The sequence below is a fragment of the Bombus vosnesenskii genome, unplaced genomic scaffold (assembly GCF_011952255.1).
Source record: "Bombus vosnesenskii isolate JDL3184/JDL3185 unplaced genomic scaffold, Bvos_JDL3184-5_v1.1 scf7180000013265, whole genome shotgun sequence".
Lineage (NCBI taxonomy): Eukaryota > Metazoa > Arthropoda > Insecta > Hymenoptera > Apidae > Bombus > Bombus vosnesenskii.
In genome coordinates, this window is record NW_022882925.1 from 8,700,879 (window position 1) to 8,722,832 (window position 21,954).

At 38.0% G+C, this 21,954-nt stretch overlaps 1 protein-coding gene across 3 annotated transcripts in view; it reads left to right on the forward strand.

The window, feature by feature from the left end:
* Positions 1-21,954, forward strand: part of LOC117243415 (furin-like protease 1) — a 231,742-nt gene continuing 209,788 nt past the window's right edge. For 2 of the 3 annotated variants that reach the window (XM_033510883.1, XM_033510882.1), the window contains exons 1-2: positions 1-412; positions 7,153-8,882. In XM_033510883.1, the coding sequence (XP_033366774.1) occupies positions 8,724-8,882 (159 nt within the window). In that variant the 5' untranslated portion in view covers positions 1-412; positions 7,153-8,723. The remainder of the gene's footprint in view (positions 413-7,152; positions 8,883-21,954) is intronic. The other variant, XM_033510884.1, reaches the window with a different exon arrangement.

Genomic DNA, 21,954 nt, shown 5'->3' on the forward strand with positions numbered 1-21,954 from the left:
GCCGTCAGTCAGTCGTGCTTCGTCGTGGGGATGAGATCGCAACGAGGAATGACGTTGTACGATCCAACATTCGCGCGTCGACGGTGACACGGTATAAAGACTGCACGCGGTTTGTTCTACATACACGTTACACGTGTCACGATCGTGGATTCAGTTCCGTTTCGTGGCAACTAATCGTGGATCATTCCCGTTTGACGGTACGAGAGGCGTGTTTCCCAGGCTGTGCAACTGTGCGGTGCTATCCCCGTTTCTCCATCTTCCGCATTCCTCGCTTCGATTGGAGTATCTCTCCGTGCACGACGAGACCGTATATCGACATCGACGGTTCCACGACAACCGCGGAGACCAATAGCACCAGATGCACAGTCCCCGATTCGATTGAAGGAAAGCTACAGGAATACCAGCTGAAATCGTGAGTGAAATCTATTAATAAACATCCTCGCTAACTGTCAGTCCTAGCGATACTCCGTAAATTCCTCGTTTTGGTATCGAAACGCGTGTCCGGGGACTGTTACCTTGAGATGGTGTCGTGCAACTAGCAGCTCGTCTTGCGATATGTATAACTGACTGTGCGCGCACGTACGCACTATGTATACGCGTGCAATTTTGTCGCGTTCATCTTTCCACGATACGGGAACGTATCTTGACAGCTTTGCTGCGCGAATGTCGTTTTTCGCTGCTTCCCGGTGGCGGGATGGGCGTGCTTCTGCCCACGTGCAGTCGTGTCTCGTTTCCAACCCATTCTTCTCCACGATTCCGCGAACGTACAGTTTTAATCGCACGATGATTTCTTCGTGCGTTTAAATATATAAAACGATGCAGACCAATGGCGTCTATTACGTGGCTCGCGTCGACACGCGGACAGGTTTGTTTACGTTTTTTTTTTATTTCCGCCACGGCGAGCAGCCAGTACGTTTCCTCGGCCGTATTTCAAGTCGTACTAGAGTGGATGATCTTCCGATTCTTATTGTAATGTTATCTCTATAGAGACGACGATTATTCGACAACCGTGTTTGACTTTCAAACGTCGTGTTTCAATGTTTCATGGAGGAAACACGATCTCAATCGTGCGGTTCGATATCGCGGTTGCGATTATCGAAACTAATAAAGTGACGCTGCGTGGTAAAGCACTGCGCACGATTATTGTCAATTAGAGATCGGCCATTGTCCGTACCGCGCTTCTTTTTTTCGATAAAGTAATAGTTTGAATTTTTATTTGGTCTCGTGTCGCACGAATTATACTTGGAGTATAGAGTCGTGTTATCTTAACGAGTGAGTCGAACGAGCCGGTTTTCTGCGCGTCTCGTGTTCTCGTTGCACGAGAACTACACCGGTATAAACTTCATGGCAGTCCGTGACCCCGAGTATTTCCTGTTACGAGAAAGGCCCTTGCATGCCTCGGTTCGTTGCCATTCCTTTTGTCCGCGATAATCAACATTGCATAACTAGGCGTCACTCGGAAAATTTTTAAAGTGTCGACGCATTAAAGGTATTTATTTTTCTTCACATTAAATATTCTAGTCTTTTCGACTCACAATTAGTCTGTTCGAAACACGTAAGAAAGTTATCTGCTATTCAACGGTGGATTTTAAAATATATTTGGAGTTTTTAGTGGTTGATCCCTTTGTTATCGATTGGTATGTTGCGTTACATGTCACTTTTATTTTAAACTGTTTGTATCTGTACTTATACATATGTGATGTACCGAAGAACAGTTGCAAAACATAGCAGGCATATTTGAATGTTTGAAAACATTGAACGAGAGTTTGCATATTTCAAGCGAAGAGGTTATTCATATGAAGTTTTTGATTTGTCGTTTTATAATTGAGTCACAGAATATGTTACACAATATTCCTGTCATACGTGTATTGACTAGTGTTTACACACAAAACATATCATATGAGAATTTTAAGGAATTATAGGATTCAAAAAATATGTTTTGGAATGTACTTATTCGTTTATTTTTGGAAAATATATTTAACAAGTATCATGAATCTACAATCCATGCATTATTTATTACCAAGAAATACACGATTTAGTATTGTTTCTATTTGTATGTACATATAATTATATAAAAAAGAGCTTAAAATTCTCGTAAATATTTCTGTAATCTTCTTAATTCTTTTGCCAGTATCATTAAGTTTGAATTCAGGACAGTAAGATTTGAAAAATTAATTCACAAAACAAACCATGTGACTGTTATCACTTGTTATCGAGTAACAACTGCTCTTGATACGCAAAGAGAAAATATGTCTCACCAATAGTCGTTAGTGGTAGGATATGAAAGTCTAAATACCTCGTCATTTATCCACAATATGTTAGGACCACCTTGTCGAAAACCAAGAATTTCTCAATTGCAGTAGGGGATTGAACCATCGATCTATGCCTTTATCCCTATTTCCGATGCGTACCTTTGTCGTGCTAGAGAAATTTTTGTGAACTGTAACTGCAGCCAGCTTCCTTGTCGTAACCGCCGGCTGATACACATCGACCGTGCGTAAAAATCGGTGCTCTTTGGAGAAAGAGAACTCGGTCACGTAGCAGGCAGGTAGGCAGAGGCTCGTTGAGGGGCAAAGGTCGCCGATTATTACCTGGCAAAGAGGTTCAGCCTGGTCCGTTTCCATTTAGTTGGCATGGCATGTGTATGCGTTCGGCTCTTCTTTCCATTTGCTGGTTGCCAGGTCGATGCGACGCGACAGTGGACCGTTCGAACAGTTTCCACTGCGAGTAGAAAGGCTTTCGCGTACTTTGTTTGAAAATTAAAAAAGGGAGAAAAGGAAAGGGCGGCGGAGGAAAATGGTGGGTAACAGTGGCGTGGTCAGAACGAAAGACGAAGCGATAATAACGAAGGGTCGAAGATAGAACGAAAGAGACGAAAGCGGAGAGGGAGTCGGCTTAAATTTGATTCACTTCTCTGACGCTGTCCTCTACCACATCAGCCGCTCTTATTCTCTCTTTATCACTGGAGCACCCACTGCGGAAGTGGAGGAGGAAGACCGCAGAATGCAATTTCCTCGGGGCATGAAGTAGATGTTCCAGTGGACCGCTAGCTAGCCAATGCATCGCGGACTCTTTTTTCCGGAAGTCTGCTGCTCGCTTCTTCCTTCTTTGAGCCCGTAATGCCGTGATACTTGGCCAGGTCAGCTCTCATAGCGCGGTAATTTTCATAATTCTTACGTGGACAGAGGTTCGGATTAGCGGATTAGCGGATTAGCGATCACGGATAGTAATTGTAAATGGAGGCAGAGATACAGGATGAAAAAGAAAAAAGAAGAACGCTTGGAAACGATAATTGAATTAGACTTAGAGTTTTCAGAGAAACTTCTTCCTTTTCTTGCTAAGATATATACTTTTATTCGTATTCAAACACTTCTGTGAAATTATGTGTATACTAGCGGTATATGCAGTTTTTTTTTTGGAAATGTGTAAATTACTGGTAAATTAGATGTTCTACTGATTACCTTCTTATGAAGTTGATCATGAAGAATAAAATTAACAAAGATAGCAAGTAAGTATTCGGATACTTTTGAGCGTTAATACGAAAAGAGAGAAGTGAAATTACGTAGAAAATCTTTGTGTTCGAACTTTAAGAAGATGCGAGTATTGATTTGAGTATGACTGTGTCCCTCGAGAACAATGTATATGTATGTATATTAGAGTGTAGATACCGTTGTATTTGAGATATATCATTGCCAAAATCGATGATCGGAGATATAGTAATTCGAATTTTCAATCGTTAGCATCGACCTTAACCTTTATGTATGTATTCGGCATCGAGTGAATCGCTTATGCATTTTTTGGGGTAATTCATATTTTAACAATTTTCTGAATGGATATCTGGTCGCTGCGTGTAGAAGCATAAGTAACGCGCGTGTATAGATGTTTAAGTTTAATTGTCTAATTTCCAGGAATTTTTCAACTTATTTGTTCTAAGTAAAAATTGAAATTTGTCGGTAACGAGAATCTTATTCGATTCTTTCGAACAAAGAATCAATTTTGTTCATGATTGGTTTTTTAAGAGCTGGCTGGTTTATTTTCACGAAATAAAAAGTTATATTTTCGTTTCGTTTTCTGATTTTAATCAAGAGAAAAACTGGCTGTTTTATTCTGACGAAATAAAATTACATTTTCATATTGGTGGATGAAATAGCAGAAGCGAAATAGGGAGGAAATGTAACCTGTTTCGGACATAAAATAGAGCTTTCACGAAGTTGTGTATTTGTAGGGCCACCAATATCCTCTCCCCGGAAGTTGAATCGTCTGGAACGTCGCTCGAACGTGACGATAATGCGAATCTTCAGTTTTTCTTTACGATTCTTCTCTGCATGCTATATAGTCGAGTAGAATTCAGGACAAGTATGCGAAAAACAGTTTTATTCAAAGCCAACAATAAGCGTTACGTCAGCTGCGCAATTATTTCAAAAACTTCCGGCTGCCATTTGAATTAAAAATTTCTATCCAATTTCTATCAGATTTATTTATTCAAAAAATTAATTCATAATCGATAGGATCTTGTAAAACCATTGTTAGACGGAACGTAAATGAAAGGGGAAGAATAGGACTTCTATTTTCGCTGTTTATCAAGAGTCAGCCTCTAGGTATAAGGCCGCTATGCGAGGAAAATGTTTGTACTAGTTGCAATCTGTGCTCCGTATTTCCATGTTTAAAATAGACCTTTAAAATTTACTGACTCAAGGGGAACGAATATCACAAACGCAATTTCACTTGATCGTGGTGTAAACGTTCTATCGAATTGTAACCAGGCGAACCGCAGCTTGAAAATCGAGCTCTTTTTCACGAAACCTAGCGACCTTTAAAATGCATCGATAATACGGCGCGATAGTCGTTTCCATTTCGTCCTTTGAAACCGTAGAATTGCTGGAAACGGTACGACTCGAATACCGAATCCTCGCAGGATCGTGGACATTTGCGAGAAATATTAGTTGCGAATAGAACATTGTGTGTTTCAACTTCTTTCTACTGTACCACGCTATCTTGAATATGTTTCCTAATTTTATCAATTTACAAATATTGTTTTTCAACTTGCGTTCGATTTAGATATTTTTCAATTATTTACATTTCTAAATAAGTCGAAGATTTATCTTCTCTATCCTTTGCCGTGGAATATACAAACGGATCAATTGCAATTTTAACTAGAGAAATATTCAATAGAAATTCGAACTTCAATTTGCTCAGTAAAAAGCAAGCTGATTCGACTAATTGGCAATTGAGATATGCGCAGATCGTGGAATGATGTGAAGTATGTTTAAAGGGAATATCGAATATCAATGCTACAGTGTATTTATTCTTTCACAAAAAAAAAAAAAAAATACAATTTTCAAAGAATGGATTTGAATTTCAATGTTTTAATTTTTACTAAGGATGAATTACTATCGGTTCGATTACATATTATCGATACTGTTGATTTAAAATAAGAGATATTGAATAGAGACAGTTACGTAGATGTTTGAATTTCGAATTTTTTCTAAATGGAAATTTTAATTTCGCAGTAGTTTATCATACTCGTTGAACATTGTATACAAGAAAATGTATGACGTCAACGAAAATTTATGTTGCATCGTATAAAAGCTTACCCCAAAAAGAGAAATTGGGATCAGTGTTACACCAGAAGTACAATTTCCTCAGGGAACGCGGTTCTCGTTCCAAGAAATCGTAGCTGTCCGGGACGACTGATGCGTGTTTCTATACTTCTCATGCAACTTGATTGTTCAAGTTTTTTTCCCACGTGATTTTAATAGCAACTCTAAATTCCTCTTATATTTTTTCCTTGCAATATTTAAAAAAATATCCTATAAACATAAACAATGTACCTTTACATTATTAATTAATATATAAATTTATGTTATTATTTTATATATTTTTTATATAAAAAGCTTTCTGTATCTTTTAAATTACTTTTACAAAGTATTTCTCTCACAATACTCTTCAAAGAAACAAAGTTATTATGACAGTGTTATTATTAATCTTATCCGAATTTTTTAATGCATTTCAACAGCTGCATTATAAGTTGTTCTTTCGCATTGGTAGTGTTTTAAATGTGGTCAATGGAAAGTGCAATTTTTTTCCGAAGGACATATAAAAATACAAAGGAAATAGCAGCAATAGTTCTCTTCTTAAGAGTTCCAAACACATCGGTGGCTATTGAAGCTCGTTAAGGGAAAAAGAAAAGGAAAATTCACATTTCCTTAGTAAATCTCTCGTACGAAGGAAATTAGGGCGAGTTACACACTGAATGCATTTTTCCCGGTATGCTGTGTAACCATTCCGACATCTATCGATCCTGTTTCTTTTCATTTGAAAATCTCATTCGTTCGAGCACTCCTCTCCCATAAGGATGATGCAAGTTACGTATACGTGACCGTTGGAAACGCGATAGTTGGAAAAAGCAATCGCTAAAAACCGACCGACAACTTCATTCTCAAAAATACGCGGCGCAAAGTTTGTTAATTCGCGGTAAGCTTGGCGGTCGTTGGATAATTTGTTGTAATTGGATAAAACTATGGAAATAATGTAACCAGATAGTTTAACGTCGCACGTAAAACCGTAACCATTAAAATGTAATCTGAGAGATAGGCGCTGATCGTTGGACATCAGTTAAGTCTTCATTGATATGCAAACAATGGTTTTACATCGATGTCTTAGTTATTCTCTTTACCTCACTGAACCGTAATTTAAACCTTGATCGTGGCTGGTGCAATTTTACGAGAATACGTAATTTTCCGTAAGGGAAATGGAAAGGCAAATGACTTGGCGTATTTCGTCCTCGGAGTAATTGTGCCTCGTGGAACAAGTGACTGGTCCATTTGGAAATTGTTTTCGATTACGCTCAAATTGTTTTCGGACATACGATATCTGTGAATACCTACATAATTTAACACTCAAGATCTCTACAAAAATATTATTAAATGCATTAACGATAGAAGGTATAAAAGATCATACGCGTGGAAATATGCAACCTCTCTAGGTATTGGTCAGTATCTCCCCGCATTACTTGCAGCTCCTATTTTCCTTAATATTCTTCTACTTCGTTGTAGTATTTTACTGATAAAAATTGTTTGTTGTAGTTAATTATGTTCTTACTTTCGTCGTTCTCGTTTATTGAAATATCTGAATTGCCGAAACGATTTTCAGATCCGAATTTGGTTAGTGACAGGCGGAGGATGAGTTAAGCGGTGCACGAAGAAAAGAAGAGCAAAAGAGAGAGAGAGAGAGAGAGAGAGAGAAAGAGGGACAGAGAACCAAGCACGAGGCTACGTCATCGACAAATTTTCCTAGGTATGCAGCTAGCAGCGAGGATGCAACGGTCGATGACGTGAATCGACCGACTTTTCGGTCGATAACTGCCTGCCACGTCTGAATGGCTGGCCAACCATTTGGCTACTGCTGTCGGAGGACTGTCTTGCCATCGTATGGGGACCGGATGGCCGGTGTCTAAGTGCGTTTCCTCCGCGTGGTTCACCGTACGATAATCTTGTCTGTAACTGATACATTTCTAGATATTCCGTTTCCATCGTCTCATTCCCAAATGCTGTTCGTTTACGGCTGAAATCGCTTCGTCTTCTCTACGAAGTTTCTTCGTACTCCACTCATCCATCATCGAGTTCGAGTAAAAGAGAGAAAGAGAAAAAGAGAGATTGGAGAGAGGGAGAGTTACCAGCACATTGGAGTCCCACGTTGGAGTTTCGCGAGATAGAAGAAGCGAGAAGCGGACAGGAACGCGGGAACGGGGGGACGAGCGGCAACGTTTGGAATAACAGTTTGTTGAAGGTCGCTGCCGATCCACGTAATCAAAAAGTTTCGAACAGAGCGGGGGAATAAAAAAAGGCTAGTTCGGATAATCTCGAAGCGGAGAGGGAAACGAAGTGATTGGTGGGTTTGTTTTTGTTTGTTAATCGTACATCGAAGGTAAGTGGGCACATACTACGGAGGTTGTGTCCGCATCCGCGAGGCGGATGAGGACAAAGTGGACGATAAACGCGGACCTCACCGATTCTACGTACGTCGCCCTTGATTCGGAGGACAGCCACGTGTACCGTACACGTTTACGATTATCGGTATCACAAGAATCACGTCGATTTCCCCACTAACAGCCACATGACTTGACGATCGCCCCACCTACCGCTGTTCGTCGTTGAGCGAAAGCGGCGACAGTGGCAGCAACGTCACCGACGAGGGAACGACGAAACGACGACGACGACGACGACAACCATCGACGACACCGATGACGACGACGACGGGGAAGTAGAGGGAAGAAGAACAACAGAAAGTCGGTAGTCATCGGTTCGCAAGTGCGGAGGCTACTTAACGAGTAACATAGTCCGCTGGCAGTTCAGTTGGCCGTAGACGGTCAGCAGGTGCCAGCTATAGTGTCATATTTCACCTTTTCCCGTTTTCTCTCTTTCCCTCTTATGTGTCTCTCTGTTCTTCACCTTCGCTATCATCCAGTCTATTATCGCTTGCCTTTGAACAATTCGCTAAAAGACGTTTATTTCTATCGTGCGTGCGATAGATAGATAAGTGAGCCGTGTTGTTCGTGGTGGCAGTGCTGGTGCCGTTGTTTGTTGTCGTTGTTCTTGTTCTTGTTATCTCCGTTGCCTCCTCCGCCGGTAGCAGCGGCTGTTTTAGTGGATAGTGAATAATAGTGTTGAGTGTGAAACTGGAGCCGCTAGTGGTAACAGTTGCAGTCGAGAGGCAGAGCTATCATGTGCCCGCGGAAGATCTTCGGACTGGCCATCGTCGCGTTGGTGACTCTTGGTGGACGAGTGGCAGCCTATACGAATCAATGGGCAGTGCATATCGAAGGAGGAGCGGAAGTCGCCAAGCAGGTCGCACGGGAACATGGATTTCAATATCTCGATAAGGTAGGAGCATACCCCGCGTTTTTTCCTCGAAATACTTTTCGCGGTAATTCGAAGATTATGGAAGAGATACGATACGCGATTTATTAATTTTTTCATTTACTTTGTTGCACTATCTCTGAATAGTTCAAGATGCTAAAATTTCACTCTTAATCTTAAGCTACTAGATAATATGATTTATATGGGCTAATATAAATTAAACGATGGCATTGAAAATGCATCAAAAATGCATTAACTTACTGACAGTAATGCCAAAAACCACAGTTTAACAAACAACTATTTCTTGTTTATTTCACGCTGCAAGTATCTGGAATTCTATTGAAACTAATGTCAGTATTACATCGCCTCATGTATCTTCGAATTATTCGCATTCGTAGAACAACTTTGCATATCATGGATATAAATTATGCGATAGTATACAATATTATATTATACAATATTTTTAATTTTTTGTTAACGTGTGATTGACAAAAAATGTGCCACATAACTAGGAACGTAACGTATAAACGCGCAAGCGTTATTGATATTGTACGTATTGTGTAAAATACAGCTGTGATTGCGCAAATCGGGAAAATACGCAGGTTTTTCTCTTTCGATCGCACTCTAACTCAATATTAGCATTGTCGAAAAGGAAGATTGTGTTGTAATTCCTCTTGAAACGTTTTGTAATCATTGAGAATCATTCATAGACAAGACAGTCAAGTGTCAAGAATAATTTTGGATACAAAGGTGAAGGCATAGTGTTGCATTGCATGTTTGATCTGAAACGCATGATTCGGTTTCTTGACGAAGTTTCTTATATTTGCGACTTTTGCGTTGGCTTTCAAACAACCGTTGGAACGTATGCTAATTTGTAACTGTTCAGAGTATCATGCTTAGCTTTTATTATTAATACGATGGATATAATTAACCCGACGACTGTTTGATGAGCAAATATAATATGACCCTTGTCGCAAAGTATCAATTTCCTCGAAATCTAAAATCGCTGCAAACCCTAAATGCTAAATTCTTCTGTTAGTTGCCGATTCGAGTTCATCCGTAAGTTTTCTGACATGGACAATTAGTCCGTCTCGAATGATGCAGCGATCGTGTCTTTTCAGCGATCGTTATTTAAGAACTGTATTATATAAAATGAAGCAAAGTGAAGGAGGTAATAAGCAAAGTCCTTCGGAATGCGCATCAAAGATCTCTCTTTGTGTAACCACTTGAAAACATTGAAACAGCCATCGTCGAAAGTTCTCTTATCTCTGCTTTATAATTAACAATCTCTATGAATCGAGGGAGAAGGAATTTTTCAAAAACAAATTATTCATAATTTTATTACGCTTACACTATGTGCTATGTAGGATATGAAAGCTTTTGAAATATTCGCAACAATTACCTGGATAATAATTCAAAAATGAAAAAAATACAAGGAAGTCGTTTTAGCGGAATTTTCTGCTTGCTTTATCTGCAAGGACAAGTAAAGTTGCTCAATTTCTTTCCAATCGTCGCAACTTTCTTACCGTCGTGTAAGCAGATATGCGTTGCGTTCAAATTGTATTTCTATCGTTTTGCGATCGCCGTTTCGGTTTGTTATCGATTTCTCGGATAGTACGACGGATTGATGTTTATTTCTGTGGATAGATTGGTTCTCCGGAATACCAAATCGACCTTGATATCACGGCCAGAAAATTTTTCGTGGTTTCGCGATCAAAGTGAGAAATTTCTGTGAGGTGGGTGGGCTCAATCATGCGAGGCTCATCTTTTCCCGTGACGTGTAATATCGAGCTTGGCTCTGACTCGTTGAAGAGGAACGAACATTCCTAGGTTCCTTCAAAAAGGATCCGAGAATATTTGACTGTAATTTTGATACTTCTCTGCGTTCGCGTAATTTGCGTTATATTCTATGAAACTGTTTGTAAACTATCACGGTGAGAATTTGCTAGTTTCTTGTCGGTAGTTTACTTTAAATATTTTACATATTTTCAACATTTTACACGAAGATATTTGTTCAGCATTTCCTGCATTTGAGATAATATTAAACAATCTTTTGTAAACGAGGCGTAGATGTTTCAATGTTTCCTTTGTATTTTGGGAAAAAACGAAAGCATATATTTTACGTTGATTGTTAGTTTTTTTGTTCAAAATAGGTAATTATTATTTTTAGAGTTAAAGGAAATTTTACCCTGTTACGCGCTTGAAGGTATTTTCGACATGATCTTGTTTCCCTATCGTTAAACAACGTCTTAAATTTCTGAAAAGTATGAAAAAATGTCGATACGTGTAATCTTTTACATTATTTTTATGCTGAAATGTCATGATATAATTTCAATTGGTCGTGTTCCACACTCGAAGATATTAAATTATAACAGCAAGAGGGAATGTATCTGATTTAAATTTTGACCAAAAATGAGTGATGATGATTGTTTGAGATGAAACGATGTGCTAATATTCGTTTGAAAGGAAAAGAAAGAAAATAAAGAAACAGGGTATACATGATAATATCATAGGCTTAAATGTAATTCTTTATTTAAAAAGGAAGGCTACAAATTCTCGCAAAACATTTCCGCTCGCCGTTTTTGAAACTCTTTGCGGGATAAAATTTTTAAAGGATAAAAATGTTTGTATTCGTAGTATCCTAATAAGGAAACTCCCGGCGCCGAAACGAGGGCGTAGAATTATCCCTGCACATTTAATAAAAATCCTGCTTTATTTCGAGGTAACTTTTATCTCTGGGAAACGGGGCTGGACAACTAGGTCATTTTTTAACTACTTTATGGGTTATTGCGATGTTGATGGAAGTTTGACGAATCAATGTTTATTAATTTGGAAATTTAGTAATTTGCGCATCAATATTATATTTCCTTTCTTTTTTTTTATCCATCGTTATTGCTATCGTTCGTTGTAAATTACAGGAACTTAATTGCTCTCGCGTCTTTGCACGTTAAAATGACGCGAAGATCGCTTCGACTGGTTTCGCGTCAGCATCGAAGACGGAAATTAACCTTCGAACAAACATTTCTACCTAAATAGTTTTCATCGAAGCTCGTCTTTCCTATCTTCGCTTTCCGCGTCAGTTCTCATTCAATCGTGGAATATGAACCTGATCCGCCACGCGATTCAATGGAATAAAACATCCAATGAACTAAAACTGAACGGTTGTTTAAGTTTTGTTTCAGCTTTGTAATCGTAGCTTCCACTTATTTCATTTAAAAAAAAGTGGTGCAAAAAAGGGGAAAATATGATCGTTAAAACGAAAATTTTATTCGAACCAGCTATTGCATGCGAATTCATAAGCATTACGACTAAGATGGTTTCTTCTGTGAATTATTGTCGCGACTAATCTCTGGATGAGACGTGTTTGCGTCTGACATGCGTTCTATTGGCAGTGCAAAAGTTGATTCTTAGAACTGCACTTAGAACAATTGAACACGCTTTCAAGGCATCTTCCCGGGCAATGGCTTCTCGTTTTTAACGTTGTTTGCGCAGCAAAGAAAATTTACTTGCATGCCGATCGTTTCATTCGGGTTTTCCCACTTATCTCGTTTTTAATTAGATAGAAGCCGGTTGTGGGAGCGTTAAATGCGCTAAGAATTGCGTAATAGCTTCGCTGAATTGAATACATCTGATGCAAGGTTGATACGCACCAAACAGTACAATTGTAAATAAAAATATTTGCGATTACAATGTACGGATTGAGAAACATAATCGAGTACGATGTTGTCACGTAAAATTCCACAATGGTCGTTTCAAAAGGAATACGATAAGTAATACGATAATTTATTGCGTTCTTATGCCAATAAAGATTTCACTGCTGCGGTAAGAGATACGAAACTCGCGTCTTTTTTCTTCTTAAGTAGAAGGTGCAGAGGTAATTGATGTCATTAGCGTTGGCTTGTTCTTGTTTTTAAACCTGTTAACTTCCAGATTCAATTGATCTATTTCGCACGTCGTCGATATTGCCGCAAATTTCATTTTGCTGATGCTTACTCTTGCGTTAACTTCAATGTACTCTAGTGACCTGCGTGATGGAGTATATTTATTTATTTTTGCTAAACACACTGGCTAGCATACATGCCGACGAGTTCACAGGTTTGTTCGCCGTGTCTTGCGTACCGGTTGTGTTTTCAAGAGCAATTTGCGTCCCCTTAAATTTCCGCCAGATGGTTTACCTTCCAAGTTAAATTTTTTACTTGTTTGAAATATGAAGTGGGAAATTGGGATATTCGCGAAACTGCACTACTTTTCCAATTTTATTCCTCCAATTTGCAAGGAAGATAAGTGTTTTTCGATAGCTACTGCACCCAAATTCCCTTCTGTTTTTAGGAAAACTGTTCCTTGATTTTGCTAATTCACGGGGATACGAACAAATTTTTAATATACTAATCGAAATAATGTTCATTTTAAATACGTATATGTTTAAGAGATGGAATATAACTCGTAAGTAGTTAAATTTCTTTATATGCCTGATTGTAGATAACATGACCACATTTCTTGTGTACTTACTATTTACATGAGCAGATGGGGGACGGAGACTGCGACCCGTGGTGATAACGGGGATTCCTAAAAGCGTTTGCACAAGATCATCGTTTCCTTTGTTGATGCAACGCATCGTTTATCAGTCGCCCAAAGCTTAGTCATTTCATAAAAGATACATCTTTTTTTTATCGATATTATTCATTCAAGTAAAATTCGCAGTTTCGTGGAAATAACTACATGCATTTATCGTTCCGGCATTATATGGCATGTTCTTAACGACGACCAATTGTTCCTCGCTTTAGCGATTTCGTAACTGAGTTCCGTAATTATACATAATAGGAAACCAAGCGTGTATCACGTAAAATAACGTGGAATATGTCGTGAAGCTCGCACAACTTATACTTTGGAAACCCATTATGTTAAAGATAAAACTCGATAGCAATTGTGCTTAACATAAAAATTATTTCGATAAACGTGTAATTTTCTATTCCTTTGAAATTGCGTGACGAGTAAATAGCTTTTTAGCCACATATGCGACGATTGATTTTAATAAAAATGATATTGACGATCGATCAAATAACTATCACAGAAATTGTCTGTTAGGTGATGAACTGATCGAAACGGTAGCGCGTACTTTTCACTTATTGTCAGATACTCTTGCTTCTCCATTCTACACAGTGTTCTTTCCTTCTCGTTTTTGATTTTCTGATACGCTATGATTATTTTGCATAAAACGGGAAAGCTAGTTTATCTTACCGTCATCGCTTGAAATAATCTTTACGAATTAATTTTTTTTTACCGAAAGTCAGACTTTAATTTCCGTTTGTGGCTTTCAAAAGTCTTTTCGAGGAATTAATTTTGTTTTCTTTATAAGTTATTTCAAGTTTTAATAACAAGCATTATGATGCATGCCCGCCGCTTCAAAAAATATATCCAATGTTTCATGCGTGATAAACTCGTTATTGTTGCCATTTAAAATTTTTCTATTTTTTAGTACACGTACAAAATTTTAAACAATGGAAATATAACAAATTTTAGAGAGGTTTGTGTTGGGAGTGTCTGAAACGAGGTCACACGATAAAAAATGGGAACAGGAACGGTCTATCTGTGCTATAGGTAGATGCATTTAAAGTTTCGAAAATATATATCATCGTTTCAGAATCGAGCGTAATTTTATCAGGACATGTAGCGGTATAGAGTAATTCTTTGAAATTACGAATGTATATACGTAGCTAAAATATATTCCTTATTTTTCGATTCTGTCCAGATTTGCGTGAATAGTTTGTAAACTCTTTCCCTGAGAGTCTCTTAAATTTTTGTTAGGAGAAAATACAACCCACGAACTATAATTGTAGTGTTTCAAAACGCTACGCAAATAATTGTAGTGTTTCAAAAAGTCAGAGACTATAAACTTTTAAAGTAGCCAAGTTTTCGTATGGGAGCATAGTCTGTTCGGAGAAAATGCTTAATCTCCCGAACTATAATTTTTAAGGTTGACAAATATATCGGTATAACAAATATCACATACTCGTCCCTTGGCACATATTTGCATTGAATAAAAATTGTGGAATTACCCTCTACGAAGGATTGTACGCACAGGGACAGTCTCACACGTGTAGATTTTATCTTGTTTAAAAACGATAACGAATTACATGCCGACCGGATTCTCCTTTTAAGGCGTTGTCAGATTTCTACCGAACTTTTGACCATTCAAGTTCTTTCAGTGAACTTTATCGACATATTCACGGTAAAAGGTCTGGTTATTATAGCGCGATTTTAAAAATTCTAGGTGAATGGGAGGAAGCGATTTGTAGAAAGAGTTTTGAAGCTCTTCTGCCATGGTAACTTGTATCTTGAAAGTTCCGGACGAAAGGATTATTTTCGCAACAATAAGATCGTGTTCGAAGTCCTGCTCGCGAAAGAAGGTTTGCTGTTAAATCCTCTTTGCACGTGGTAACGGTTGCGGCAAATGAAATTAGAGGTGTTACTTTGGAAAGGAAGACGTTACGCGACTGAAATAACATAAACATTAATTAGATCGTTCCCTTTGATTAGACCTCGCAATCTCATATTAATTCCTGTATTACTATTTAGCAACAAAAACTTCCACGGACTTGAAGATAGGAAGATCACGGAATTATTGTATATAGGACCTGTTTAAAATTAGTAACAAATAACTTCATTAAAGTTGAATTTTAATTCAAGAACTTTGCGTTATCACTATAACAGATACGTATACTTACATTAGTAATAGGAGAATTTCCATTTCAAAGCTATATCTATTTATTTATGATTTTTTGATATATTCGTTTTTTCTGTGATATTTATTCATCATTCCGCATTATTTTATCGTCACGGAAAGCTTCCGCGTAATCGATTTAACGCAATTGGCCAAGCGCCAATTGCATTAAATACCGTTAATTCTGAAACAACGTTAAGCTGGGTATTCGACTACACGGAGCTAAAATTCATTTAGAAAACCGGATGACGATAAGCAGATATAAACCTTAATTGTGTACGATACGATATGTCATTCTCATTTCATGTTTTATTATATTATATCTCATTATATGCGTGTGTGCGTATATAAAAATCTCTCCCGATAGACATCTTAATAGACACCTTAAAGCGAATTTTATTTCGATGAAGAAATCAGTCGAAGAGTTGTATAATTTAAGGTCGATAAATCTAGAATTTCAAGGGTTTCACACGTTACCCGATCTAACGCCGTTTCTCTCTGAAACGTTGAAATAGTTTTTACACATACCTTAGTACGCGATGACCTAACATCAGCAAAGCGTCAAACGTAGCTCGCTTGAACGAGAGGATGGAACAATTTGGTCCCTTCTCGATTTTCCTTGAATCGATTTTCGATCATGGATAGGAAGAGAATGAAGAAAGTAGCTCAGTTCGTTTTGTCTTGAATTACGTTACCTGGGATTTTTCTTTGTTCGTTTGCTGTTCATCCGTGGTGGCATGCCGCATTCTCGCTGAAAGAAGTAAGGAAGTTTCGCAGAGAATAGATCCTTTCGTGTAAGTCTGGATTTTCAAGCCAATCTTCCAGGGCGATCTTACGAAACCCAACATTTCACTGGATTACCGTCGCGCGAGATTATACTTTCGGGGTGCGCCTTAAAACTCTTCGCCGGTGAATCTTCGCGTGTCTCGAATTTGTGATTGCCGGCTGTTTGTCGGCGAGAAGCGTGCTCGAACACCTCAAGGTTTATGACACGCCATGGAAAACCAATACATAGATATATCGAAACACCTCTCAAATTCTTCTACGTGACTTTTTGACGATGAAGTAGGTGTTCAGTTGTCATTTTAGTGCCATTTAGTGCAATTACCAGCGAATGTGTTAAGCTGTAAAGCTAGTTTTGTTTTTCATATAATAAACGAATTTCATTTCAGTCAACACAGATAGAACTCCACTTCTCGTTGTTCATTTTTTTCTTTTAAATTAACAAAAATTTATAAAGGATATTTCGAGATAGTCCGGTTAAGAAAAGATTATGAAAAATGGAATTTCATAATCTGGATCTAAATTGTAAAAATTGCAATAGGAAAGAAAAAGGCTTTAAAGTGTACGTTATTTTATGAGACCACGGTAAATTCCTCTTTTCTTTATGCTACGCTACGTTTCAATTAATAAGCCAATGAGGACAGTCTGCATTAATTGATGTGTATATAACAATAACTTGATTTTGCTGAATGGAAGCATATAGTCGTGAACTTAAGAATTAGTTAAAATTCCTTTATAAAAATAGAAAGAAAATATAATCCAGTAAATTCTCATTCACATCACGAATATATTCTATTCTACAGGGAATATCGTTTCTCGTTGAACAAATAATATAATAGTCTACCCTCTCAAACATACGTACAAACATATTACATACATACTTGGAATATATTCAAATATATTCAAGTTTTTCCACTGAAATGTGCAAACATATTATACACGTCGGTTCTGTATTTATAAGATTGGGCAACACTTTGTGACAGAGTTAGCGTAAATATCGTCAATGCATTTGTACGCTTTATGGAACGAAATACAACAAACCGTTGTTATATTTCGCGTACCTTTGTTACAATTTTTCAATAAAACATTTGTTAGTATGTTTTAATGCAACATTCCTTTTCCTATATTTACTTGTAGAATGTGTATGGTGGAGAAAAACTGCAACCTATTCCATAAAATTCATTTTAATTTCATCTATTTGCATAAAAAAGGACATATCTTTATATTGATTTGTACGTTCGGATATGAAGATAAAAATGAAAGCTGCTTTCGATATTTATCATGTACATGTACATGCAATAACACAAGTTAATCCGGATGTAGATTAATCGAATGGAAATATTTTTTGCAGCAAATATGGAGGGAATATTACCTTTAGAGTCGTGATTTTAGTATTGAATCTATCAATTTTTCGAATATATTTTATTGACAACGTCACTGGTTATGTTTACCTCTGTCCGTTCGTAATGTTTCCCGTATCGTATGTAGCAGCATATTGCATCCACACAGTGCATCGGATAGTATCAAGTAAAAGGTATTCTTGCATTGTTCGAGATACACATCCGAGTGAAACGTCGAATTGAACGCAACGTGTGTTTCACATGAATGAATGGTTCGAGGACTCTTGAGAAGCATTGCGTTTTGAATGATCCTAGGAGGGAGTGAAAAGCACGAACAAAAGAGCATCGTTCCTGGATATTTGTAAGTCGTTTTCACCCTTGCCACTTTAAACGTAAAAGGGTGACTATGCCACATTAAGAGAACACTCAAGCAAGGCTAAACGCACCCTTTGTCTTTCCTCAGTTCTTATACCTTCTCGAGATCAAACGATCGAGGGTGAACGAGCTAAACAATTTCGAATCAAAAACCGAGCAGAACTTTCTTTTTTATCGCTATGAAACAAAAAACGTAACATAAAGTATTACGCGCTTGCGCACGCACGTCATGTATCTCTAAAATTCACGAAACATCCCTTTTTCACCACAAAATTTTGTTTTTCTGTAGGATAGAATAATTTAATATTAAATAAATGTATTAAATAATCTTCGTAGAACAACATATCTTGCTGCAGATGGGTGTTTTATATAAAGTACTTCTTTTTTTAAAGAAACATTCAAGAGTGAAATTTCATCGACGATCAAAAAAATTTGACGGATAATTAAAAAGAAAAAGATCGAAATTGGATCAAGGTACAATTACACTTCTATGATCGAAACGAGCTCCGATAAACGCATAAATTAGAATTCAAATTAGAAATTAAATCCGTTGGTAATTCACGGAATCACGATATATATGAACTCCATATGAATAGCAATCGGCATTTGCGTGGCCATAAAACAGGAGTTCCGCAAAAATCCAATTTAAATTTCGAAAAGCTGCGGGAAGATCTCTCAAATTCTATAAATTATAAAAGCTATCTGAAAACGATCTCTTCTCTCTAAAATTCGTCACAGTCGCAAAAGAACGGCAATAATTTATTTGCCATTTTCCTGGTTCATTTACATTTCACGCTGCAACATGGACGAATCTCTGGTAAATTGGTCGAGGGCACATCTGTGACTCTATTTCATAAATAATTCGTAGCAGACACGTGATAAAATGCGCACACAACAATGATGCCATTGAATTCGCCGATGGTTTCCCGGGGGCGAGCCACGTTTCCTTAAGTATTTCAACTAGGACGGAAATACATACCTGGCTGCAGGTAGACAGGATGGGTCATTCTTCCTTCAGGACGCCACGTAGCTCGCTTGACGTCTCTGGTTCCCTCGTTTCTATGCTATTCAGCATTTAGCGAGGTTGGCGTTTTGCGATACAATTTTAAAGATCTACCTGTTCTCGCTCTGCATTTCTTCCATTGTCTCTATTTCTGAACAAGATTCTCTTCACTGACTCGCGAGTTCTTTAGCATTCGATGAGTTTTCCGGCGTTGCGTTAACCCGTTCAAACACGGGAAACCCGTGACTACCGGAAATCGTTCTTGCCTTTTCTTCGAGCTACGTCGTCCAAACGGCTGTTATGTTTGTTCGATCAAAGCTTCTGATGAATCAGAGCGACTAGCAGTGAGTAAAGAGAGCGACTGAGGTGATTAAATTGTTAAATAGATTGGAAGAATGGATTGGCGGAATTATTATATTCGTTTCAATAGCGTGAATTTTACATTCGTCTTTGTTGATTGATAAATTGGCAGGTATTTACGTCACTTGTGATTAAAGGAATTAGCTTAATGGTATATATTATTCGTTGTACATATTATCTTAGGATCGTACATACGAAAGAACGTACAAGTGTTAATGTCTTATCTACAAGGGAGATTATTCGATTTGAAAATTCATGAGTTAGTTACACATGTACGTGCTATGTATCTGTTAAATAATTTAATTTTGTTTGTCTTACGTATATTTTATGCGTTATATTTTGCTGTAAAGTGGAAGAAAGAAGCGAAGTGTAAACTAGTAAAACCATAATATTCGATTTAAGCAGCATTTTGAGTTACGAAATTTTTTCTGATTATCGCACAGTGTTGAATTATTCTATCCAAAAGTAGGTCGCAAACTGCAGCCTAAATAAAATTAGGGGCATCATGGCTGCACGTATACGTTAGACGTAGTGTATTTATTTTAAAGTTTCGTAATCATATCTATTCGACCTAAAGAATTGTATAACTTATCTTATCTAGTCTATTGATACGTACATTCAAGATATTTAAGAATTGACTTCTACTTTAGATTAAATACTGTTTCAATATTCTATTGCGAATTCTAGGTTGAAAACTAATGAAATTTTGCCAAAATTTGGAGAATAGAAAGTTTAGAGTAATTCAAAATATTTCGTCGACACTTACTACGCGTTATTCGACCACTTACGTACTCCGCCTTTTAATATCTATTTTCATTTTTCTTCGAAAATGAAGTTTGATTGGCCGAAAGTAATTTATCGATTAGCAAATAAACGAACGAAGAAACGGAAGGAACATAAAAGACGGCCTATTCTTTGAATGTCTATCATCGATCGTTACGCGTATCCTAAAGAACAATGGAAGCGTTCGCGGCTGAGCTGTCTTTTCGTCTCGTTGTATTTCCTTCAGAAATTAAAGTCGCACCGAAGAATTTTTTCCTCTTCTTTCTCTCTGTTTCACCGATTCGAAGTGTCAATGGCCACCACTCACCCCCCATAGTGAGAACCCTTGTGTTTCTATCCCTCGGCGAGTCCACATTGAAATGCGACGAAACGTTAAAAGCAGGTTTACCTAGGAAAAGGAGAACAAGCTAGAGAAACGAGAAGCTCCACAGGAGAGAGCCTCGACGAAGTACAGGCCGAGAGAATTATACGGGGAAGAGTCGAAGAAGTGGAGCGCGATAAACAGAAAAAGAAACTGGAAAAGGAGAAAGGAAAAGGAGAAATAATTGAAGGAAGATAGTGGTGTGGATAAGCAAGGAAGATGCATCGGGGGAGGGGAAGGAGGCAGAATGAGAGGGAGATTCATGCCTTGGCTCTCTGCTGTTCTGACTTCTTTATCTGGGTGTAACGAAGAGAGTCGGCCATTGAGACGGTCGAGGTAGAGAAGGGAGGCTAGATAGTACACGATAGGGAAAGGATACACACGAGAGGAAGGGAGAAAGAGATAGAGCCGTTCCTCCAGTCGGAATTTTCTACCCTTTTCTACGTTTCCCGTCCTTTCCTTCTCCTTTTCGCCCTTCTAAGTGACTCTTTGAACCTTTCGGATCATTTTGTTTCTTTATTGCAATTGCGGTCCGCTCGATTCAGTCAGAGAATTCGATTAGGTGTCTCATTGTGGCATTAAGAAATTGCCTTGTTACTCGTTTTGCAGTCACATGGCCGACGGGTCGGGATTGTTTGAACGTGATTGCGATTGTCGAGCAGCAGTTTCGAACATGTGCATCGTAAATGGCCTCGGTTTATTTCTTAGCTCGTTCTGCTCTAGACGTTTACCTTGCTCTTCTTTGAATTACTTAGAGCAGCGCAATTTTTATACATGATTTCTAGAACTAGAAACGAAATCGCAAATGTTTCATAAGTTTTCTGTCTCAAATCCTTAATTAAAATTTTCGAATTTTCATTTTTTTTTTTTAACTTTAACTTTCAAAATATATCGACAGGATAGTGCAATTCCAGCCACTCTTCGATTGTAAATAATAAATTAAGAAGTGATCGTTTAAAAAATTAATCCACCGAACGATCATTCCAAGAACGCATTATCGTAATTGAACATTAAAACGTATTCGTGGCACGTATTGCGCTGCTCACGTGATCCTCAATTACTGAGGACCTCGCACATGCGAACCTGCATGTCTTCGTCATCTCAATTATTACTTCACTCCGCTAGCTCAATGTCAAGCACACCATTCTATCGTAATCTCGCGCATGGGAATCGACCGTATTAATTGTCGCTATATGGCTCGTGAACCGTCTTAAACCTGACAAAATGTTAATTAACAATGATCGCGATGCAGAGTCGTTAATGAAAGCGTAATGAGCCGAAGAGAATGGAATTCACGGTGTTGCCACGATTCCGAGGCCCAAAGGCCATTTGCAATCCCATGGATAATTTGCATCTTGCTGCAACTTCGG